General features: G+C 39.8%; 1 protein-coding gene across 2 annotated transcripts in view; it reads left to right on the top strand.

Annotated features, from left to right (window-relative positions):
* Positions 1-26,577, top strand: part of LOC126848915 (hemicentin-2) — a 174,576-nt gene that overhangs the window by 136,421 nt on the left and 11,578 nt on the right. Inside the window, exon 1 of one of the 2 annotated variants that reach the window (XM_050590256.1) lies at positions 10,406-11,228. The exons of the other annotated variant lie outside the window; for it this stretch is intronic. Coding sequence (XP_050446213.1) covers positions 11,159-11,228 — 70 coding nt within the window. The 5' untranslated portion in view covers positions 10,406-11,158. Of the gene's footprint in view, positions 1-10,405; positions 11,229-26,577 lie in introns of those variants that run through there. 2 annotated transcript variants of the gene reach the window in all.

Raw genomic sequence — 26,577 nt, 5'->3', positions numbered from 1 at the left:
GCTTCGCGTCGCTCGTCAAGATTTTAATAGGCACGCGTGTCGAACGGAGCTCTTGTATTTTTCGAAAATATTAAAATCTAAAATCTAAAATATTAAAATCCCGCGTAAAAAAATTGGATTGTAAAAGCAATATTCCACGCGGTATGCATACTCAATTAATAATTCCGCTGCAGAATTTTTTATTAGATTGTAATGTTGAAAAGTTCAGCCGGTAAGGCGCGCGCGCGATATATAGAGAGAGATCCAAAAGTTAAAGTAGTTGTTCAAGAATATTGTTTAACGCAGTCATAAACAAGCGAAGTGTGTAAGCGAACTTTGATGCGGTACATTAGATGATGAGGAAAAAGAAAGAGATCGTCCGGAGCACTTAATTTCTGCAGAATTAACATTCTCTCACGAGAGAACGCCTACAAGATGCACCGTTATTAATGTATAAACAGCCTTTGGTCTCGCCATGCATGCGTGTAACCTCATGCACAAGTTTGCACATGAAACATTGGGATTTACGGTAAGGTTTAATTAGCGGTCTACCGTGTTATACGGAAGCCCGTGATGGAGAGAATTTTGTCCAAAGTAAACGTGTACGAACATATGTATGACATATGTGTGTATATATAAACCTACGCATCTGTCATTGAAAAACATTTTCTGATAATTGATCCTAATGTGACTCATATATCGATGCCTTAGGTATAACTTTGTCATAAAAAAAACGTTTTGTTATAAAAATAAATGATTTTGAGATTTTGTTTTTCAAGACATTAATAAAGCCATTAAAGATACTTAAAGATCACGTTTAATATTTAATCATAATGATATTAAAATTAAAATACATTGAAAAATAAATAAATATTTTACGATAATAAAATACATTGATGCGAACGACTTAATCGCGATATTTTGCGGCATCATGCGAAAATATTTTATTTATTTGCTTTTCTTCGAATTTGCTAGATGTTCTTGATCGTTGTCACATTTGGCATTCAGATAATTTTATACATTTACGGACATTATTATCATACTTTTTAAATTTTTTTGCAGTTATAAAATATCTTTTAAATCAAGACTTTCAATGCTTATCTCGTTATATATTTCTATTTTATTTCAAGACATCTTCAATCGATGAGCGCTCTCCGGAATATTTTTAATCGTTGCGATAACGATTATTCGTCTCGCGAGGTTCATCTACTTTTCGCCGAGAGATCATTGTTAATCGCGAGTGAGCAATTGTCAAGGAAGACATTTGCATTCGCGAATTCAAAGCCGGGGGTGGGGTTTGCGTCTGTTCCAATACGCGAATCGGAACGCAATTGTTGCCGCGCCGCAACTATGCGAGTGATGCTTTCTCTCTCTCTTTCTCTCACGAGAGAACGGGCGCCCTCGCGGAGGAACGGGGCAGATGCTTCATTAATACGCCGATCGTGAATTGTTACCATTTAATTAAATCGCATTTTCCGCGCGCTTTCCATGACTCCGCGGATCAGGCGGAGAGGCTGCTTCGGCAATCTGTATGTAATTAAAACTGCGGCTCCTGTCACGTTTATTCGCCCTCCATTTTCCTCCATCTCTTTTCGAACAACGATAATGAAGTCGCTGACGTCAACGTCGATCGATTCTCTGAACGGAAACGTCTATCCAGCTGTGAAAAGTTACGAGATCACACTTAGGATGACGCGTCCTAAATAAGCATGACGCCTGCTTCTTCCAATGAGATACAGGCTTCGCTCTCTCGTATCTCGTACAATGTGCTTACGAAGTGCTGGCGGGCTTGCCGATATCGATAAAACTTGATAGGTTTGCAAACTTCACGAAAATTATATTGAAAATACTTTTCGCGAGAAAGAAAAAGAGAGAGAGAGAGAGAGAGAGAGAGAGAGAGAGAGAGAGACTTTTGTGAATATCGCAGAAATTATAACATGTACGAAAAAAAGAAAAACGTTTCAAACGTTTAACCGTACGCAAATTCTAAATTCATCCAAAGAGTGAAAATGTTTTTCGCAATGTATTCGTAATTAAACGTAAAAGCCAGCATTGAGCTTAATAATGTTATTCTTACGACACAACCCCTTCTTTGAATTTTGGCTTTTCCTTAACGAGGAATTTTTATAGGAGTTAAGCTGAAAAGGCAGCGCATACTGCATCTCGTATGTAAAAGCGACAACCTCGCCAAAGTGGGGAATGCATCTTTTTAACCCGAAACTTTTCATTCATAGGAATTTTGAACGTTCGTCCCAGATACGGTGGCATTAGTCGCTTTGTGCATAATGTATGTTAAACTCTATTGGAGATTATCATCAAATTTTCATGCGCTACGATATTTCTACGGCGAATATGATAGTCGATATCTAGAAATTTATTATAAATAACAAAATAAATTTTTGCTATTTCGCGAATGTAGAGCTCGGCATCGCAAGGTGAGCTTCAAGTCCTCGCCGTGGCAAAATCCACGTTATAACTTCAATATTCTTACCGGTAATTCTCGACGGGCTTTTATGATATCGGTTTATGCAATATCGTCGTCGTGAATCTCCTACCTACAGCTTCTCTTCGTAAATCTGTATAAAGTCTTCCTCTTATTATCAACTAAACTGATTAAGAAAAAAGCAAATTAATTTTCTCGGCAACGGTCACTTCTCTCCCCTTCCTTTGACAAGTTTCTACCGTATTAGAGTTTTTCGAATGTGATTTTATTTCCAAGATTTCATCTTTCTCGGAATTATCGAACGATGGTGCCGTAACTCTGTTAAAAAAGAAAAACGGTAGATTCGCGCACGCAGCCAAACGGGAATGGAAAACCACGAGACCGCGGAGAGACGAGATGAAAAATCCGCGAGTGGAAAAGGAGGACGCGGAGAAAAAGGGGGAGCAGAGTCGCGGAGATGCGTTCGCGAGGTCAAAAGGACTCGACGGGGTAACGAACCGTTGACGATGACAATAACGAGTCGAAAGGATCGAGTGTATTTGTGTGCGCAGACACTTATACGGATGAGCAGGGTGCATTGCGGTTATCGCTTATTGCCACAACGCGAAGATGACCTCGGTCTCGGGAAAATAAAGACTCGATTGTGCATCGTCGAATCGGCCGAATACTCTTTCGAGCATGGGCGAGATATTCTAACGTCTTCACGAAGAAAATCTTTATCTTAAATATTCGAGGAATCTAATGGAGCGAGCGTGCAATTGTATGCAAATTAAAAAATATTTTTATACTCGATTTTTTTTTAATACTTTTATATTCTTCAAATAAATATATACGTAGCATGAAAAAATTATTTTTATTATATATTAAGAATAATTTTGTTATGATGTGGCTATACTTGATTGATGTATCTTTTATAAATATAACACTTTTCATTATACAAGTTGCACTATTTTTTCACTTTTGGAATAAATGTATTATGAAAAATTTGGACCATTTGGAAATTTTGAAAACGCACTTTTATATTTGAGCCTGCGCTCCAGTGTAACAAAGAGATCGATGTCAACGCATTTTTCTCTGACAAAATAGCGGAATATATATTAATCTTTCGCGGTTGCAAATGGACTTAAAACCGCGTCCGGTTCGCGTATTACGCGTCGCGTGATACAACCGGTCGCCCCGCTGGCATGGTAGAGTGCATACGCATGCACGCATCTGGACACGCGAGTGCGTGTGCCGCGTGTATATGTACATATGTATGCATTCGCGCGGTATTTAATCGCGCGAGATCGGCGACGAGCTCCAAGTATCGGAAAGTAAATGACACATAACGCGCCACTTAGGCACTCGCGTAAAAATTGAAGCCAGTCGCCTCTGAGCGAGAATCAAAATCGTTTATTGGACGGATTTATTAACGCAACTTCAAATGACGGCGCTTCAACTTTCCCGAACAATTTCCCGATATATCTCGACTATCGAACGATGTGCAACGGGTCAATGAAACGCGTCGCGTAGACATCGGTCGGACCCGGATTGGACCGGCGCCAAAGTTGTCGTTGGCTATCTTACAATAAATTCGAATCGTACATAAGTTACAAATGCATGGTGTTCTCACTCAAATTTTGTAAAAAAATTCCCTGATCTTCCAGATTTGTTTGTTCAAAATTTCAGGTAAAGAGAATTCTATTAGAGATTTTCTTTAAAAGCAACTTTCCAAAATAAACTTGTCATTGTGTATGTTTTATAATGGTTTTCATTCATATGAAGAGAAAGTAAAGAGCCACTTAAGTTTCGAGTGCGAGATTTGAAGTTTTATCGAAGAAAAACTGAGTCAGTTTTTGCAAGATAAATATTTTTTATCTGTATAACATTATTCTTTTTTATCACTAAAAAAAGTTACAATATGTACTGCATATTTTATATTCTTAAGACATTAAATATAAAGAGAGATATATGTAGATTTATATATTTATAATATATTTATTTAATCGCATATAATTCACAACTTGGCTAATCGATGAATTAGAATATAAGAGCAAAATTATCGAGAAAAATGAAAGAGAAAATCTTTTTTTATAATTAAAAAATTAATTTAAATTCCCTGAATTTCTTAAATTGCCTGAATTTCAATAAAATTTCACGAGAATTTCCTAATTTTTTCGAATATACAAAAATTCCCGAGGAATCCAAATTCTCCGTATTTTTTCAAGGAGTAGACGTCCTGGAATATGGCACATTACATGCATATAATTATCGTTGAATCTTCATAGGAAGGAAGCTGGGCGTGAAACTTTCTTTATCATAATAATCGGACACTTGAACGCGTATTAACTTCCGCAAGACGTGTATTAACTCTGGCGCGTCTCATCTTCCGATATATCGGTCACCGAGGGTGAGATACGGGAACGCGTGTCAAACGCATACGTCTCGTAAATATATTCCGCGAACGCGATTCCAATAACAATGGCAAGACTGTGACGGAGCACCCTTCTTTCACCTCCTCTCTTCGCTCGTTCTTTCGCCGCATCCGACCCGTTTTAGCATGACAATCCGAACAAATTGGACGGCTCAATTTGAGCGAATTGCAACGGGGCGAGCTTCTACATCGGCGCGATCTCCATCAACCCTCGAATACGCGTTCTCGCTTCGCTACCTCGAATCAGATCAACTCATTCGTGTCGTTCGGAGACCGAAAATCGGGACGGGTCGCATTGTCGCGTTAAACGAACAAACGAACGCACGCACGCACGCACGCACTCACTCCGTTATGCGCCGATGCTCGCATAATCGGCGCGACGATTGACTTTCTATGTACGCCGCTAATTACCGGCCGTTGATCGCGAGAACTCGAAACAGTTAGGCTTGCTCCTCTCCCTTGAACAATCTCATTTTCCATTAGACCGATTAGAATCGAATGCACAATTTAAAGTAGCGTTTGAATACTCCAAGTGGAGTTATGATTGTTACGTCACTTTGCAAATCTTTGAATGCCATTAATAAGTAGTACCTTATATATTGATGTAAGCAAACAGAATTTTTCGTAAGTATGTTATTAAGTTTCGTTGTATATATCATTAGTATTATTAGTCATAAGAAATTATTTGCGTAATAAAAATATATATATCAACTTTAATTACGAGATAATTAAGAATTAAAAATATTAATTATTGGAATTTTATAATGAACGTGCTAGCGTGTTACGGCACTCCGCTAATGGATGCAGGATTGAGGACTTACATTTACTGAAAATCTACTTTGCCACTCTCTTTAAAAAAAAATCGTCAGACGATATCGAATTCGATATCGAATGTACTTGCGTGATAAACGAATTCGGTTTGTTAATTAATTGATCGAATTAATAATACATGAATGGTTACGATGCATATTTTATCATTGATTGATCGAATTTGTTATTTGCCGAAACCGGCCAAGTTAATTATTTATTTAGGATTGATCGACAATTTTTCCAGACTCTTGCGCGCATGCACAAGTCGCCATGGGAGAACGCGTTTCATTTCACATAAAAGTTTTGTTAAAAATGATGTCTCTCCTCTCGGAAACGGGCGACTGTCGAGAGCGCGAACGAAGCTGTAAATAAAAATATAGAGGTCTCAAGCCGCGTTTACGATACCGCAATATAGCTGACATAATTGCTGGCAACGTTTCGGAGATAAATTTCGTTGCCAAGAATATCCCATGTTGTCATATCGAATTCGCGCCATTAGTAACGAGACGTCGAGTTTTCGATGCTTTTTTCCCCCAGAGAATATTCAATACTCATAAATGCTTTATTAATAGCAAAATTAATGAAATTAAAAACATGTGGAACGCTATATAAAAGTTTTTGACATTGTTTGCAGAGTCCGAGTCGACGACTTTGATACGATCGCTTAAAATAATGGGAAAAGTGCGCTAAAATATAAAAGTTTTTGACAGTATTCTATTGTACGCAAAGTTGAGTCTCCGGGATTTTTCGACAACATTTCTTTGATGTTTATCGAATGGCAACATGGAGGCAAATATTTGTCGGCGATGATGTTACCAATATACGCACTGTCGCCAATATTGGGTGGTACTTTACCCATATTTGCGGACAACGTATGCCAACGTTGCATGTCGACGTGAACATGATCGTGATGCTTTACCGTGACATGTGGAGCTTGCATATGTCAGAGCCCTATCATCATCCACGAGATGAAAGTAAAGATGATCACCTGGCCAGAGAGGCAATCACGAATGCAAGGATTCGTGGCAGACTGGCCAGGTAGCGAAGGGCAGCTGGAACATCCTGAAGGTTTTGCGAGGGCGTGCCTTACAGCTTGTGTTTCTAACGAAATTTCTGCGGCGATGCGAAATGAATGCTCAGCTGCTATCTTGGCCTCGTCTCGGAGGCGAAATTACACGCTCGCCTTTGTTCGCCGCAGACAAATAAGAACTCGTTTGTAAGCTTGAAAGATTGAAGTTTGTGCCGGTTTCCAACAGAGTGATCAACTCGAGAAGCGACGACGACACGCGCGCCTTGTCGGATCCTAATAAACGTGGTGTTACGTAATAAACGCGTCCTCTGCATTCCTTCGAGCATTCCAGTAGGACGTGGTGCAGCGTGGCAAAATGAGATTGTCACATGTCGGTCTAGCTCGTATTTTAAATACAGATCGATATGGCTCGATCTGATCTATGCAGGAATTTCGTGCACGCGCGCGAGAAAGTGTATTGTTTTTACAATAACAAATTTGTATCCTCCCCGTCGTGTAAAACGATAAAGCGTTATTTTTATCGGCTATCGTCATCATCATTATTCATGCATTAAGATAGTCTTGATATGCCGAAATTTATCGGATTCAAGTTTAATTTACATGGCCGCGGTTGCTGCAACTGGGCCATCGTGATCGACATCCTCCGATGCGCCGCGCAGCCAATGCAAAATACAGTTTTAATCTCCGCGACGCGGTTTATCATTTACCAACGGGGCGAGACCCCCAGTGCATCAAACGCTAATTTATGCTATCGCGCACCTCCGAATTCCACAGCTACAATCGACAACGAAATAAGCTGCGATACGAACATTAAACACACACATACATATTATAGTGTGTATGTGCGTATACAAAGAATCCATTTTGTGTGACCTCTAAACCAGCCATCTCGGCGTTGGCGCTATCTTTTCTGTGAATTGCGAATCTATGCAAATCACACCGGTTGAGTATTGCAGAAAGAAACGTTTTTATTTATAAGGGAGAGGAAAAAGCGAAAGATTAATGCGTAGAATCGGCAAACGGGGCGACTCTTGTACGTTTATAAAACTCTTTCAAATTCTCGCGATATCTATCATATCGCAACTGCGACTGGACACGCAAAAATGCTAACGACACCGCGATACTGCTATCAAAGTATCACCATTTTTCCGCGTCGATACATATTTTACAGTTACGGTGTATTCTCTGCTCGATATTTTGCAGATATCGAAAATAAGCTCCATGCGCGAAAAATATTATCTCTTTTTTTTCGGGGACAAAATACATCAGGGATAAGAGAGTTTTGCAAATAAAAAAATTAGCACGGAGTGACCTGATAATTTATATTATAATTTCTCTTCGAATATATTTGTAAATGACACACGGATTCGTAAGAGACGATGCAAGTGTGAATCTCATCCGACCGGTCGCGTTCTATCAGAGGGAGGCGCGATCCATTAAAATAAAAAAAAAAAAAAAATAAAAAAACTCCTACGCGTCTCCCCTTCAATCCGGGGTGTAGCCGCGCTCGCTGCAGGTTTGCATCGTTTCCGTGACGGTACACAGGCGGTCGGCCCGAAATGCTTGGTGGTCCCTCGAGTGGAGAGCCCGCGGGAGAAAGAACCACCTGCCGTAGGGATCGGTGGGGGCAAACTGCCGTCGTGCACCTCTTACCCTCGTCCTCGCCGCTCCTCTACCCTCGCGCGACTAGGGCCCAACGTTCGCCGACACCCTTCTGTCCCTCCCGCCCCGCCGCTTGGTCATCCCCACTTTTTGTGCATCGCCGCCACAGCCGACAGGGTTGGCTCGTGCTATATTAACGCCCCGAGCATGAGACAAATTTCTCTTCGACTGAATTTCACATGTGAAGAGAGAGAAAGAGACAAAGAGAAAAAAAATGGAGAGGGAGTTTACTTAAATTCTATCGAGTAACACGATTGCGATAATTTTAATAATTCTAATAATAAGGAAAAAATAAAGAAGAGAGATATTTATATTGATATAAAGAAGGGGAGAAGTATGTAAAGTGCAAAAGTAAATGAAAAATGTAATCTTACCACTCTTATATTATTCATTATATTATATTGTATATAGTGTACAAAATTGGCTGGGAGGTTCTCTTAAGTAATTAAAATAATTACTCTCGTTTAGTCCTTACGTGCAGTCATATGGATTCCGATTAACAGACTTAAATTAGAGAATTATGTAAATTTTGATAAGATTAGCTTCCACCAAAATTAGCTTGTCCAAATGTAGACGTCATCACTGCTAACTGTATTAAATTCGTCATGCAATTTTCAATGATGATGGTTACTTGAAAGGATATTTATTGAAGAGAGAGATAGACGTTTAGTAGAAATTTGATTATTAAACACTGCGTCGAAACTATTGCAATCGAGCAATTTTTATCTAGATGTATATTCGATTGCTCGCGTATATCATATGCGTTGGTTATAAATTCAATAAAATTAAAGTGTAGTAGCACATCGCTCTTTCTCTTTTTCCCTCTTTCTTTCTCTTTCTTGTGATTGATGTTATAATTTTATACTGCACGGATCGCGCGTGCAACATTTCCTTAAGGGAAGAAAAATTGCTAAAAATTTAGGAATATATAATAAAATGCGATCATAATATTTTTCACTTTGACATGTCTAATTGTTGTATAAATAAAACTCTTTCCTCCCATTTTTTTAATATCCGGTCGTATAATCCTAGAATGGCTCGGCACTGTTGTATCTCTTAAAAAACGCGTTTTATCTCGTAAAAAAGCAATGATATACTTAAGGATCTTATAAAAATTTACCGCCTTCATTAAATTCGTTGTTTCAAGAGAGCAAAATGTAATACACCCTCTTCACATAACCAGAATGCACTATTACCAGCGAGTTCAAGTAGTTCCTAGTGTCGTCCAAGTACTTTACTCACGGTATATATCTCAAGAGGGACCATATATGCAGAGCGGGGACCATATTTCGAGACTTAGTCTTATTTAAAGCTATTTCATGTTATAATGAAAATACGACACATATGCTGAATAATAATAAATAACGATAGAAACTTCTTCGCGTGATACGCTCTAGGGAATATTTTCGCAGCGTAATGTATGATTTAACGCTATCGGGGAAGGGGGAGGGGGGAGCAACATTGTTATCGCGATGCGATAATATAATTTATGAAAATCGTTATATTTTACCGTTTAAATTATCTCTCGTTCGCGTTCATCAAAGTGGCATCGCGATTTGAGAAATCCTGCGAGGTAAAGCGAGTTCTCTCACGGACGAGCCTCGAGTTAGCGCCTCTTGCACCTGCAGATCCGTGCATCCGGCTCTGGCCGGTTACCACCACCGTCTTCCTCGTCGTCGTCGTTGCTGCCACCACCACCACCACCACCACCACCACCACCACCACCATCATCACCACCACCACCATCATCACCATCGCCTCCACCGCTGCTACGGTCGGTTGTAGTACGAACGCGGAATACTATGCGTGGCGGTTCAAATAGGCCGTGGCGGGAGTGGGGAGAGGAGGGGGGGGCGACAGAGTGGGGGCAGCAAAGGCGCGATGAGATCGCAGGCTCAGTTGCCGTGCGACTGTCGAGATACGCACTGGTGGTGTCGACGGACGTGCGACGGTTCTGCTTTTTCGCGCCAGACTCTTGGTTTTTACGAGAGGCTCTTTCATTCGTTTATTCATCCGGGGAGAAAGGGAGCTCGACCGGTCTCACCGTCGCATTGTCTCGTTGCGGAATAGTGCTGAAAAAGAAAAATAGTATAGTTTCCGAGTCATATCTCTCTTCGTCGAGGAGGAGGAGAATCTCGATTTAAATCGCCGACCGCAGGAAACGATTAATACCGTCAGGTGCACGCGGTTCACATACGTACACATACGTATATTGTACGTATACTCAGCGCCCCGTGCGAGAATGGAGTCTTCTCTCATCCTGTTTGAAACGATGATCGCGCGCGTCGTCGCTTTCGCCTGATGCATTCGTCGGGACGCAGTGTCGTCGCTAACGTAAGAGCGCCGGCGAGTATCCGCCTGAGAGCGACTGACAGATCCGGACGGTAGCGACCGACGACGACGATCATCGAGAAGTGGTGGTGAATCTCGTCGTTCGGATTTTTGCAAACGAGTGCGATGAAGAAGAATGGTGGAGCGAGCGTCTCCCTCGTCGCCGCCGCAGCTGCTTTAGTGCGACAACCCGTGCAGTGAATTGCATTCGGATGTGTGCGCGTGTTGTGTTACGATCTTGTGAGAATATAAATAAATACACACCGTGAGAGAGATAATCGAGTGATATATATATATTACTGACGATGCGTATATCATTTGATTGCCACCTGAGGTGAGAGTTTCGGAATACAGGGAGGGATTCGCGACGAGGGATCAACGGACGAGTGTGAAACACGTGTGAAATTACTATCCCCGTGTGAAGTTCTCTCTCTCTCTCTCTCTCTCTTTCTCTCTCTTCGTCTCTGTATAATCTCCGTCTCCTGTAATCATGGATAAAAAGCCGAGGATCAACCACCGCACGCAGATCGCGATAATGAACCTATTGCTCCTCTGCACCGGTGAGTATATACTCTGGTCCTTGTTACCGTATTTTCCTAACGAACGTTGCACGCTATGATTAAAAACTAATTTCATCGAAACGCAGGACGGTAGTTAATTAATGAACGATTCACGAGCTAGGGGTGAGATTGGGTCGGCCGTCTCTCTCTCTCTCTCTCTCTCTCTCTCTCTCTCTCTCTCTCTCTCTCCGCGTATAAATACCGAATAAATTGATAATTCTGCGGTGCGACGCAACATGTTCGCGGGACGAGAGCGGGGGGGGGGAGGTGTCGAGGAATGAAACCGGATTCGCGTATGTATTCGCGTGGGCTGCAAATTGCAACATCGAGAATGTTGAAACATTCCCGATGCTTCGTCGCGTCGAGCTGCTGCATCTCTTCTGTCAGATGTTTCTTCGAATATTGTTGATACCGAATATATTATTTTTCTCTAAACAAATACACAAGATTTGTTTAGCTTCTATGATGTCAAAGAGGTTGAATAAGATATCAACAAGGTGACGGGTTGATCGCAAACCGACGTCATTTTTTTCTCGTTCAAGCTGTAGCAGATATCGAGAATATTCTTGTCGCTTGATTCGCATCAAGTTTAATCGTAATGATCGGAACAATGATTGGAAACAAAATGAGATGATAGTAAATTGTATAAAAAAGAAAATAGACTAGATGTGCAAAAATCGTAGGCAAAGTATATACGCATATAATTGGATCAGCTGTGAATCGATTAGAAAATATATGTATGGCAGACGATAGAAATGTCAAGACTAAAGTTCGCTTTCCATGAAGTTTCCACTGTTCCTTATCTTTCCATATGCCGTCGTGATATAGACGCTTAGATCGACATAAGATTGAGGAGATTCTGGGGATGTGATGCTCCAGGCGATATTTTAAGATATCCGCGCAAGCGACTCCATTCTAAAGAACAAACTAGGGATGAAAGAAAGACTTCTATTTATTACGGATTCTTAGATATTTCGCCCATATCATCATCGGGTGAAAAAGTACATAACACAAAGACGAGTCATGGGTGCGTGGTCGAACCGATCTTACAAAGAGCAGCTTCATGGAAGACTGCTTCGGAAATACTACTAAGCAGCATACATTACAATTACGACGATCACCCTCAAGAATGAAAGATTCGATGCGAGAATAATTATAATAATTAAGAATAATAATAATAATTTTGCTTTAACAACGTAAAAAAATTGAAGTTTTGATTAATATAGAATAACTACGTTATTAAAATGCAAAGAAAATAAAGTTGTTTTGAAAAAGAGAATGATATTCTGCGTGATATTTTATCTGCTTTTTTGCCGTTTTTATTATTCTTCTTCTCTTTTTCTGAATTTATATTATTTCCTCATGAATGTAAGAATAAAATTTTTGACATGATTAAATGTCCTCGTACATTGATAAATCTTTCGAATATTACTTTTTATCGACATCTTCATCGATATTACATCTTGATGCGAAATGGCATATTAATGTTGCATCGATGTTCTTAACTCTCAGACGAGCGTCTCCTCTCTTGGGATCTTTAAGCTGCTTTCTCAGTCAGTTTCTCTTTATTCATATTCAAATATACATGAAAGCCGCAAAATGTAAGCTATCACGACATAAAATATATATATTTATACATAATAAATATATATGTATATAATTTCTGAGTAAAATTTTTTTAAATAAAAAAATCACAACTTATCAAAAGAGAATCGACGTAACTTTCCAGCTCGTAAAGTCTCATTTAAAAATTATCGATAGTAACCGTCATATGGAAGAACGGGCCAAGTTTGTTCGCGGGTGTCAGAAATGCAGATGCACCGCCGATGCATCTGTATGCAAGATGATGATACTGCCATCGATAGTGTCACGGATCGGGTCTTTGTGGCATGTCGAACCGCGCGGCAATCTAAACAGCCGCCGGTGAACGGCGGTTCGCGAGAAGAGGAGAAGTGGGGGGGGGACGAGGGGGGAAAGGAAAGAGAGAGGCGCGGAGGGAAGATTTGCATACGCGCAAGGTGACACGTCGGCTGCATCGCGTATCCCCATCAGCGATTTTTCTTCAAAGGTTTTGCAAAGATCGAAATTAAAGTTCCTTTTGCCGCGGAGGCTCGATTCACACAGAACTTTAATGAGGGATGGAGGAACATAACAATTAGATGAGAGAGGGCACATTGTATCGAGGCAGTTACGAGCCGATTATGTTTCACGCGTAGATCGAGGGATAGGGGGCTTTCTCCCCTCCCCCCCCTCTCTCTCTCTCTTTCTCTCTTTCGAATCGACTCGTTGTGGCTCGTAGTCCGGAAAATCGCATCGGCGCCGCCGATCGCATTAACGACGCCGCGTTTTCTAATCGTCGTTATCCACGAACGAGCGCTTCCCACGAAAGATCCGCGATTCGTGCCAAATGTTATCGCTCCGCGAAATTATCGGAAAGTAATTAACTGCTAATCGGCCACGGTAACCGGGGATTGGAAATCGCGAGGTTCCTTCTTAACAACGACGATACATTTGAATCGCGAGAGAAAGCGTTGCGTCTCGACGTGCGTTTCGACCGGGCGCATCTCGCGAGATACAATAGATTTAATTGCAACGGTCACGCACACGTTGATTTACCTAGTAATTTGTAGCCTCAAAAAATAACATTTGAGATGCTGTAAAAATAGCCGAATAATAATTTATCCAATAAATGTCTCGAAGAGCGTTACGTTATTTAATTAAAAGAAAAAAAGGATAAAAGTTGAATGAGATCGAAAAACGGTACTCGGTTACAGGATACTCAGTTACAAGAAGATCGGTGGCTATTTACGGTCGACAATCGTTTATTTAAAGTAAAGTGTCACGAATGCTAATCGATCGACGTCTTTGCGGTGGCAGCTCTAATAAATTTCCCGCTCTTATTGCCGCTGTTTTTCCTCGGAAAGCCGAGAGCTTCTAAGCTGTCTGTTCACTCGATAAATTTCGACGACGCTTTCTGCAGAGCGCGCGTTAAAGAATTGCAAGCTGCAACGCAGGTGCGAAAGCGCCGTTACCTTCTCCGTCGTTGCATTACGAAAAGAAGATTACGAGCGCGACACGGTGTTAATGGCACACAGGAGGGTGCCGACATACCTCTTCTCTCTTGGCGCGAAACATAAGCGATTAATGGCTTTCGTAAACGACCCCCTTATTTCTTGTCGTCGCGGAGATAACCCTTAGATATTTATGCGCCTCGGATCAAAAATTATATTTGTTTGCTACGGCGATTATACCAAGTCTCTTTATTGCTTTATCTATCCTCATTCCCGATCTCTCGGCGCGTATGTAAAAAAATAGCCGCGGGTATTTTTAGATTTCACTTTAATAGAATTTTAATTCGAAGATAATCAAAACAGATTTTTAACGGAAAAAGAGATTATTTCAAACAGTTGCAATTTCGCTTGACATAATTATTTAGATTAAAATGAAAGCTCCTCTGCAATTCTGTTTATAATACGGAGATGAATAATCTCTAGTCAATCAGGATTAAGAATTGATAACGGACGATCGCGAGAGGGAGAAATGTTGCGGCGCAGAACCGGAGAGACTATCATTATTCACGGGATTCGGGTAAGATTATTCGCGTTGCGAATTTTCTCTGTATTCCGTATCCGTTTCCACATTTATTGCACTTCTCCATTCCGTCCGTGCGTATCTGCGCTTCCTTACCGATTCCGCCGCGGGTCAAATATTTCCGTTGCAGCACGTTTGCACCGATATAGCCCGGCCCGGAGCCATTCTATTCCTTGAAAAGCGGAGAAACGGTCGAGGAATTAATTCTTTATATTACCGGACGAGGAGAGAGAGAGAGAGAGAGAAAGAGAAGGCAGGAAACGAAATGGATGTCGGGGTGAGAGCGCATTTGTCGGAGGTAAACGCGCACGCACGTAGCTAGCATTATTTCGTCCACTCTCTCTCTCTCTCTCTCTCTCTCTCTCTCTCTCTCTCTATATATATATATATATATATATATATGTCGTCACCGGCTGCACAGTGTGAGATAGAAAGTAAAAAAAATTGCAGATGCATTTTTTTAAATCATTTGGCACATCGCATACTTCGATAACCGGGACCGGTGTGTGACAAGCAGAGAGAGAAACGGTCCCGTATATGTTAGTTTTCCCAACTTTCACCGTATGTTTTGTTGGAGATCGCATGGCAAAGGTCGAATACCGCGATCGTATCGAACGGACATATTTCAATATAACTGTATGAGAAAGAAGCGGCGGGCTTTTTGTCAAACGGTTAGCGTGTGTGCCGAGTACTTCAGTAACTCCTCGCGTTCTCTGTGTAATACACGCATGTTTGAAAAGATTGAATATTAAATGTCTTTGTCGCGCGCAATTTCATATTTTCCGCATTATGTATTAAACGAGAAAACCAATATTTGTTAAAATGTAATTTTTGCGTTTCGCAAAGTTTTTTAATATAATTTTAAAAGTATTTCTCGGATTATATAAATTTTTTTATTCACAAAAAACTCCCCTCATCTTCTCTCTTACTTCTTTTTTTCTCTTATTTTAAATCTTAATGTAAAATATTTCTAAGAAATTGTTCAGTCCCAACGAGTCATCGAAATGACTCACCGTGATTGATAGAAAGCAGGCGACTTCCTATGACATTCTCTATACGTTTCGCTTTGTACTACCATCTGGCCCGATCTTGAGAGCCGATAAGTATATGATACCTATTCGTATATGATTGTATTCGAAATTGAGAGAGAGAGAGAGAGAAAAAGAGAAGGAGAGAGGGCAATGTTTAGTTGCCGGGCGTGCTTCTTTCGCTGAAGCGGAGTTGCGTTTTTCGCATATACGTTATGACTGCAATTCTCTCCGTCATATTGCTCGGACATATACGAGAACCAATATTTGCGCGATCGCACGCGGTGCAGGAATGCCTACGGCGATGATATTCGATGCGATGAAATAAGGTTCGACTGCTGGCCGCGCGCGCGCGCGCGCACGGCGACGTATTGTTATTGCTATGCCGCAGCATTAACGCGTTTCGCTGTTGTTATGTCGTGCCTACGGGCGCTGTGGCCGTGTATATATGTTCGGGTCGCAAAAGCAGGGATACATATGTCAATGAAGCAGAGAGAGATTAGGTTGGTGAGATTATAACGTCGAAATATAACTAATTTTCAAACTACGAATACTTATAAGACTGAAAATTGAAGGATTCTTCGTTCTTGGAAAAGTGGTTATAAATAAATAAAAGGGCTTATATAAATGATATAAAAATATTAATTTTCTATACTCTGATAAATACTGTGTATTAAATCAATCAGTTTTGACTGGATTTTGTTTCAATAGAAATGTAATTTGATGCTGATTATATATCATATTGAAATATTAACAGTTAATTGCTTCGGTGATAATAATTATACGATATTTTTGTGGATTACGAAACCAGTTGACGATTAACGGATTGGAAATAGGGAAATTTATTGTAAAATTTTTACTAAGTAGAAGATTAATTTCAATTATTCTAAAATCCATGACACGCTTTACATGTGTAAAAATCATATAATATTTTGCATATCATATAAAGAGTCATATAATGTTTTATATATTTTGAAGTTTCTTTCAGGGTTGCACAATTTTCCATTAAAAATAGCTTTTTCCTGTAACGCATATAACACATAATATAATATAGTTTTAATTTCTCTACGCTCCCTCCCTTTCTCTCTCTCTCTCTCTCTCTCTCTCTCTCTCTCTATATATATATATATATATATATATATGTATATGTATATGTATGTATATATGTATATACTTTATCCAATCACTTCGTGCCATGTAACATTATGATGCCTTTGAATATTTCAGCGATATTAATACTTTAGATTCCTGTAATTGTTTTACATGCAATTTGCAGGCACGAAATACAATAATTCAAATATTTCAAAATTAATCGCATTTACTCGTATTTAGAATATTTCATATTCTAAATACGAGTAAATATATAGATAGAGAACAAAAGCGCGTAGAAAATAATGCGTGTATTTTGCAAGAAACGTGCGTTGAAACGATATTTAGATCAAGAATAGTTCCCTTTAAGTGGCCGTTTAATGCCACCTAGGGGGTGAAACCCTTCGCGTTTATTACCACGGAAAGGAAGTTAGATGGTGCACGAACGTGCGAGAGAACATGTTTGTTAATACCGCAGAGGCAACACCTCTGAGAAGAACCATGCATTATGCCCGGTGTGTGCCCGAATCGGCACTAGTCACGTAAAGTTTCACGTGCACTACTCCTGCTGCGGTCACGTTCGAACAAGCAGCAATGCAAACCCAAGTCTTATAAACCGTATTTTCTAAATAACTAAAATCCATTAGCAGCGGCGTGCACGCGCGTCTCGATGTGACGCGGGGGTGAATATATCTGGTGCGGGATGCGGAAAACGCGCGCAACGAGAGAAGTGTATCATCGAAGCGGAGAGTGAGTTTACCTTATAAGACGACAGTCGTACGAGAGAAAATTCTCTATATATATTTTCCACGCGAAGAAACACCTAAAGGCGCGGTCACATTACGCCGAGATAACAAGGAGGTCGCACGACGGAGACTCTACAATAAAATCCGCAGGGAGAAAATTTCGATATTCCTTCTCCCTTATTTATCCTATCATTCCTCTGCGCGAGTATAGTAGCGTTTTAAATAAAGGCACACACGTGCGATAAAGAAAAGCGTTATCGAGCGCTCTCTGTAAAATTGCGATTATAGTTTACAACCTTCGGCGTTCCATTAACGTTTTAATGCAAAAATAATTAATGTAAATTTCATCTCGAGCTCTTTTTTTCGCGAATGTACGTGGTCGCCTATAAAATTTTACGCGTACCCGCTATATGATTGATAAAAAAATTTGAAGAAAAAAAAGACCTTTTAACTTTCGATTATACTTTTTCAAAATGTCAAAACGACACGGATCTCCGAGACAGCTATAATACGATTTGAGAAACACTGACAGGAACGCGTATAAATGACGATTTCTGCCATCAACGTCGATAATATCGACGATGAATAATATGCCTTTACGTATTTATTATGCGCAATGTGCTGACGTTTGTTCGTTTGTGCTCGTTTCGCGGCTCTTTGGCCTCGCATTAGAGGCCGATCGGCACGTTTCGCGATTAATACTATAGGATGTTGCGACACACACGCATTCTGCATCGCGTGGCACTTATGCATTGCGTTCATGTTAGCGATCGACGGAGGACAGTTGTTATATTTACTTTTTTTTGTTCAATCAAAAGATTAAATTAATATCTCAACACACACACACACACACATATATATAAGATAAAGGTATATATTGTTCGAGTAAAGTATATGAATACGTTATACGAGTGTTGAGAGTACAGAATATATTGGTGTAAGTTCACTTTGCGAAGTGCAAGCAAAGTTCACAAAAGAAGTTTGACGTAAAATCCAATTAACATCCATCGCATTTTAGTTAGCCTTTTTATACTCTTATGATAGGAAAAATTGGAACTATTACGCCAAACTTGAATTTTTCTACTGACTCCATAATATTCATAGTAGAACAAGTGAAAAGTTTTTACATGTATACGCATATATACACACACACACACACACACACACACACACACACACACACACATATATATATATATATATATATATATATATATATATCATAGCATGCAATATCTGGCAGCTCGCGAGATTAACCCTAATCGTTAACGATCCTTGTATCAGTCGCGGCGGTCCAATATCGTGGCGAACTAATTTATAGATGACCACATAAACCGCGAAAATGTAAGGATTCGGGAACGGCGAGACGAGAGAGTAGTATTAATCCGGATTCGCTCCAGCGTTGTACGCACACATGTACGAAGCCAACCTCGACATTAATTCGTCGCGTGCCGCATGCGAGGCGACGTCTCGGGAAAAAAAAAAAAAAAGAAATAAAGTACATACATATATATATATACGTATGTATCGCGTGCATTCATTACCGGGGATATTAATGCAAAAAAATTGCCGTGCCCGGTCCGGGCAATCGCTTATCGTCCCGTGCGTACGTAAACGAGCTTAAACCCAGGCGTAATCGCTGATCGAGATCGCACGAGAGAGACCGCTCGACTTTCCTCGCCTCGCGATTACTGCTCGTTGCTGCCAGACTCGCCACGATTTATCGCCGGTGTATCAGTACCGACAAAACCATCGCGCGTTAATGAGGTTTACAGAACTCGGTATGTTACGTAAGAGCGTGTTCCAGAGAACCTCCAACATTAATTTCGATAACGGAATTTCTTGGATATTTCCCCCCCCCCTTCCCCCCTTTTACATATCCCGGATTAAAACACGAAGAAGCATCTGCATTTATCAAATTATGAGTTAAACTAAATATAGAGATTTTTTTCAAAAGTACGATTAAATTATAAAACATTCGTCGAAATTTCACGAAATAATCTCTTCACTGTTATATGTATATTTTTGACATCCATTATTGTAGAGAGAGAGACGCGAATGCAATTTGGAATAAATATTTTCAGAATCGATACCGACAATGTTCTCTGGGAGGCGACAAATTATTTGTCTGTGTGTGTGTGTTATAGAAATCACTGGAAAACTATAATAATCGCCGTTATCAATTTGTATTACCGCACATTACTGTTGGGAATTATTATCTAATAACCAGGCATTACGGAATTAGTGTACATATTTTTGGTTAGCGGTTTGCACACCCCTCGCCTTTTCCCGCCCAAATATCCGATAATGATTTAATGCAATTAATGCGACGAGCAAACTCTGCGCAACGCGATTACGATTTTGCGCGACAGATTCACGAGCGATAATTTCTCCTAGACTCCGTTCGTGAGTAGCGTGTAGGCGAAGATCGCCCGCACACCAAACATAATTTTTCATTTTGATCGATAACGCCGATAACGCTAATTTGTTTTGCCCCGAGTTTACACACTCGCGCACGTGTGTTTTTATCGCATGTACTTTTATCGTCAAGCTTATTCAAATACATTGCGACACATCGGATATTTAAAATATTGGAAAGGGTATTGGAAGTCTCCGAATTATCGTCATCGTCGTCGATCATTCCTTATGTTTGCACTTCTCGTGATATCGCGTCGTCGAACCTGCAGGCCGCCTGCAGGCGAGAATAATCTTCCTAGCGGAAAATTCATCGGTGCCCCGCTTCCATCGGTGCGGCAAATGAGACTATGAGAATTTCGAACTTTGCTACACATATATACGCGAAGCAGGAGCTCGAAATTTCGGTGCGAATATGGTTTTCATCGAGAGAGAACTCTCCTCCTGTGTGCGTATGGCAAATAAGATGAAACGTACAAAGTAATCATTCCGAGAGAGAGAGAGAGAGATTTCTAGATATATATATGTTACATAATTATTTTATAGAAACTATTCTCTGAATTCACCGCAATAGAGAGTTTGTGTATTTTTACTTATTTCTGTGTATTCAGTAAAGTTTATACAAAAACAATTTAATTATATATTATATTATATTTAATTCTATGTTTTTTTGATAAAAATATTCAAAGGATGAAAGAAACACTGCTGCTGCCTTTAAAAGAACGCCTTTTTCGCACTGCTTCTCGTAATGTAAGCTCAGGTGTAAAGTGATGAAACATCTTTTCTCACTTTGGAAGAGACGTGTATGTAGATTACGTCGATTGCACGACGACCGAGAGAGAGAGACGTGACAGCCGCGCCGACATCTGGCAAGGAGATCTCGTCGCGTCTTTGTCTCGGCGCGAGTAACGGGAGAATCGGCGGAGAGCGAGGAGAATGTGGAGGATGCGATACGAGAACCTCACGGTACTCGTCTCTCTTATATGTGCCCACATCGTCTTCTCTTCCGATCTTTTGTCCGCCGAACCGTAAATCTGTCCGTAAAACAGCACCACCTCTCGACCGTACATCACGCGAGACGGGCGGCTTCCTTATTAACGTTGACGTGATGAACTCGAAGTGTATGCCTGCGGCGTCTTCATATTTCGTTCGAGAGTGCGTTTCTTTTTCCTTTCTCGAGCATTGCGCTTAATTGGGTTACCCGCGCGGTACCTCGCCGCCGAAGCAAGCACTCTTGACGCAATGCGACCGACGCGACGGCGCACCGGCAACGTTTCCCGAATGCGCGGCTTCCGTGCATCCCCCGGAGTTGAAAGACAAGCGCCGCGGTTTGCCCCCCTTCCTCCCTCCCCTCCCCCTCCCCTTCCTCTATCGTTCTCGCGTGATTTACTGCGAGAGCCCAACTGCCGCGGGGCTGCAAGTCTGCATTCGCTGAGGCTGAGAGATGCCGTTTCGCGGGCTCCCAGATGGCGGCGCCATTGAAGGGATAAATTTATAAAGGGAATGTGTGTGTGTGCGTGCGTGTGTGTGTCGCGCGTACAAAATTGGACGGTTAATTCATTGCTTTGTCGGATAAAATTAACACATGCAAAAACGATATTCGAGTTCACGTTTTATACATACATCACTTTATTGAGGGTCTAAAAAAAGAAAAATATACACCGTTCGTCAACGTTTGTATAATTACCGGATTTGGAAAATAATTACAATTAATCACACTCTGGTGATGCTATAAAAGCGCATATAAACTTTTCGACGCAATGTTTTGTTGAGCAACAATTTAATTCCCATCAGATTTTTCTCTTTCTTTTTTTTTTTACGTTTTTTCCTCGTGTGATTTTCGATCGCCTGGTACGGCAACTCTCTCGACGTAGGAGGAAACGTTTCAACAGTCGCCCACGGTTTTAACCGCGCGACAGTAAATCACAGTAGGATTGTGCTCGAAACACGATACCACGTGGCATTCCTTCGACAACGTGTTGAATTACACGTTCCTACGCGGCGCAGGCAAATTTTGGAAGCGGAACGGTTTCCGTTAACAAGTAAAACGTATTCTCTGCATGGGTCGAACGAACAGTTGAATAGTTGAATACTAGACGGTTAATTAATTTTTGCAAAAGATTTAGAATCGAATATTGAAATATGAAAACGTAATTCAATTTTTTAATTGAGAGGCTCCAAAAAATTATATAATTTGTATTATATTAATACCAAAACAAAAAAAAACAAAAAAATTAATTTTTGCAGACTTTCCAGAGAACAATGGACAGTATTAAAATGTAATTCGGAAAATGTTTTAATTAAAAAGCTTCAAAAAATTATACAATTTGTACTAGCATTAAATTATATAATTTTTACTAATAGCAAGAAAAATCCACGGCAAAATACAAAGCAAGTAATTGTGTGAAACAAGTAATTTATAAATCTTGTTCTTATAAGGAACACACAAAAGTATACGCATACCTCCGACTCGGTAAGATATAAAGTATAAGGCTCCCCTCGCATTGTACTTTAAGCTAAATACGCGAAAGATATTAAACTCACCTTCCTTTTTCGTAGCGGATAACGCTCGTAAGATCGCTGTAAGTCACGTAAACGTGTCCGTTATCTCAAGCTGTATCTGCGCGTTCTTGTAGATCGCTTCCTTTATCGCCTGCCACGTGATAATGATTTCTACAACTTTTTCGCAGTACGTCCGAGTAACACGTCGCAGAAATTGCTCTGTCCGAACGCTTACCACGATCGATGCTCACGGCCGCTTTTACTTACGCTTTCGGCTAATCCCGCGTCCCCTTAATATTGTATAAAGCATCGCCCAGAATATTGAGCCGCGCTTAAACCTTAAAATAGCGCGATGTATCTTGGAAATTCATACCTCGCTGGCGCCGACACTAGTGAGACGTTCATGTTACACAGACTAGTATATGAGTCACTTGAACTTTGTGCGGTTTGACTTCCAACTAACGCATACTGCATGCATCCTCTCGAGGTTAATCCCGAGAAATTTAAAGTTCGATGGAAAATTATGCAATTCTACTTTGGCGAATTGTTCGAAAATGTAGAGAAGAAAATTTTTTTGCATCTGCAGAAATCATCAGAGAATTCTCATGGAATTTTGCTGGGGCACAGAAAATTTTTTTTTTTTAATTTCTTCCCTTGATAATTTTGTTCTTATACTATAAGTAAGCCGCTAATAAAGTCAAGTTGTGAATCATGTATTTAAAATATATTATAAATGTATAATTAACTCTGTTTATACATTCAATGTCTTGCTCAACAAAATATTTGAATATACTGTACTTATTCTTTATTTTAATTTTTAGTGATAAAAAATGAAAATGTGTTATGCAAATTAAAAATCTTTTTATCTTACAATTAATGAAAGCTATTTATTTATTTTTTTTTTTGTAGTAAATTTTCAAAAATCTAGCATGTGAAACTTAAGTAGCTCTTTATTTTTCTTTCATGTGGATGAAAAGCATTAGAAAACGCACACGATGAAAAAAACTTATTTTAGAAAGCTGCTTTTAAAGAATCACTAAAAAAATTCTGTTTACCTAAAATTTTGAATTAAAAAATCTAGAAGATCGGGATATTTTTTTTTACAATATTTGAGTAGATACCTTGTAGTTAACTCTGCTCTCCGAATATATCTTAACACTTAAAAACGAGAGATATAATCCTAGCACACACTCTTTTGCAACTACATAAATTGAAAATCTGACCCATAATTCTCTCTCTTCCGACTCATCATCATTCTTTCCCGGAACGAAAGCAATTTTCTCTTACAGGAGATTTGCAGTGATTTCCGAAAAAACCTATTACGTACACACGGCGCATTGTATGTCGCCACATCTTGCATTATGTGCAATATTAACAGTTTCGTAATTGGCACACTGTAGTAAAAGCGTGTGTGTGTGTGTGTGTCGTGCGTGTGTACGATCGAACACCTACGAGAGATCGGTACGATTGTTACCTGCATGACTAAGCCGTATTTACGCAAGTCCGTATTGCGCGTAACCTCGTTATGCCAGTCTCTATATAGAGTGTCTCGGATCCAGAGTATTTACTTTTTTAACGATAGATTGCCGAGACAACATTTCAGAGTGATGACTTGAATAATGAGCGCTCAATTAAAATGATATCACACACATGTACACGTGGATAAAAATAGTACAACTATCATTTTTATCATTTGAATCGCTCGCGTGTCTGGTTTCAAGAACATATGATCACTCGCCGACATGCATATGTATATGCGCGCATAAAGTTACCAATGAAGAACGACGCGTCGCATACATCTCGTAGCAAAGCCGTCGCTTGTCGAAACGTCGCGCGAATTATTCGTTATGCCTTGTCTTAATTACTCTGCTTCCCGAGTGATATACGCGGCTGGCTTTGTTCATTTGTGCCGGCTCACGCAGCCGTAAATATCGATTATACGGGATATAGCTTTGCGTCTATCGGGCCATTAATTTGTCGAAAGTTTGTTATCCGCCACTGTCGGGTGTCACGCGCGCAAATTGTTTGCGATATTCCTCGAATTCTGTGTCGCGCAGAATCTGCGTCGCGGTTACGCGACTCACGCATCATGGCATGTGCTCTCCTGCTCAACAACTGAACTAACAGCCTAATGACTCATTATAATAACAGGATGTCTATTCTCTGGGAAAACATGGAAAATCAGGAATTCTCTCATTTTTTTCTTGCATTTGAAAAAAAAAAAACAAAAAAAAACGGAACTTATAAAATTTTATTGAAACTCGGGGAATTAAAAAAAAAATTTCTTTCTGATAATTTTGCTCTCATATCGTAAACAGCCGGCAAGTGAATTATGCGTTTCAAATATATTATAAATATATATCTATATTTATTCATATATTCAATGTTTTAATAAAATATTACGCAGTACATATTTTTTCTTGTAATTTTTAGTGACAAAAAAATTGAAAATTTTATATACATGTAAATAATGCTTGTCTGAAAAGAGTCATTCAGTTTTTTTTTCAGTACATTTATAAATCTAATACTCGAAACTTAAAGGAAGCTGTACTTTTTCTTCGTAAGAATGAAACGTTGGAAAACATTAAAGTGTAATAAAAAAAAATTTAGAAAGTTACAATAAAAAAATCTCGGAAATATTCTCTTGAGCTGGAATTTTGAACAAAAATATTTGGAAGATCAGAGAACACCTAAGGAATTCTTTTACAAGATTTGAATAGGGATACCCTGAATATATCATTTGCTGCAATCGTTTAAATTAATAAATTTGAAATGTGTCTTTTATTCGACAACAACAAATAAAATATATCGATTACTGTTCTCTTTCTCTCTCTCTCTCTCTCTCTCTCTCTTTCTTTATTTAAGCGACATTACTCTGTTAATACTACTTACAGTAATATTAGAATCTTTCTTCAAAGTGATATTACTTGATATATGTATTCGATGCACTGGCAATATCGAGATGATATCTTTGCGTAGTCGCTGCGACGTAAAGCGCAACTCATGCTGTGCATTCACAATGCACGGGCGCGCGAAATGTTGATAATATTGGTACAGATAGTAGTGCAGCGCGTATGGTAAGTGAGATATATGTGTATACTCGTAGGAATATAAACGACTATATTCATAGATGAATGCTGGTTGGCCATACTTTCGGCGAGAGCAAGACAAGCGTGCCATTTGTGCGAATCGAGGCGCAACATGCGACTGTTCCTTACGGTTGAACATTCGTCACGGGAGAAAGTTTCAGCAAAGGAAACGCTCTCGCACAGAGACGGGGGAGTTCTTAATTTAAATCCGTCATCGTGCAATTGACAAAAAAGCGGAAAGCCATAGAGTTAAACTACAAAGGGATGATAACGAGAAAGGCGATTCCGCAGAGACGGAAGGAAGAGAGGAGACGGAGAGGAAATGGATGGGAGAGAGAGACTCGTGACAATAAGATATATTGTAGGGGTTGATGACGAGGTTCTATCCACCCCGTTTCTCTCGATACGCATAATCGCGAATATAAGCAGAAACCTCGCCTGTACATCGGGGATTTCAGGTCTCAACCATAGACATCAATAGGCTTGGGGTTTTAAAGCGATTAACAATTAAAGAGATTTATAAGGAGATATGAAGAATTGATGAAATTTTCGCGTTTTTTTGAAATTAAATGTTTCTGAAAGACAATGGACAACGGGATTTTCCTAGTAATCGACAGCTTAACTGATATTGAGAATACCCGGATAATATTTTGTTTCGACAGATTTTCAGCTCGAGCGCGATTTAATCATCAAAGTATTTAGTATTGCTGCTGTAAGTGATGGACGTTTATAGAATTTCTGCTAACAATAAGAGAATAACGATTGTGGAAAATCGATAACCGTGACTGCGAGAAGTAACGCGTCATCCCTTTTGCTCTATTTACTAAATTGTTAATGTTTTTCTTCACGATAAAGGTTTATACATATACGATTTTTTTTTCTTTAAACG

The sequence above is a fragment of the Cataglyphis hispanica genome, chromosome 4 (genome assembly GCF_021464435.1).
Source record: "Cataglyphis hispanica isolate Lineage 1 chromosome 4, ULB_Chis1_1.0, whole genome shotgun sequence".
In the NCBI taxonomy this organism is placed as follows: domain Eukaryota; kingdom Metazoa; phylum Arthropoda; class Insecta; order Hymenoptera; family Formicidae; genus Cataglyphis; species Cataglyphis hispanica.
Note: the sequence above shows the minus strand (reverse complement) of the source record. Positions and strands in the feature narration are given on the sequence as shown.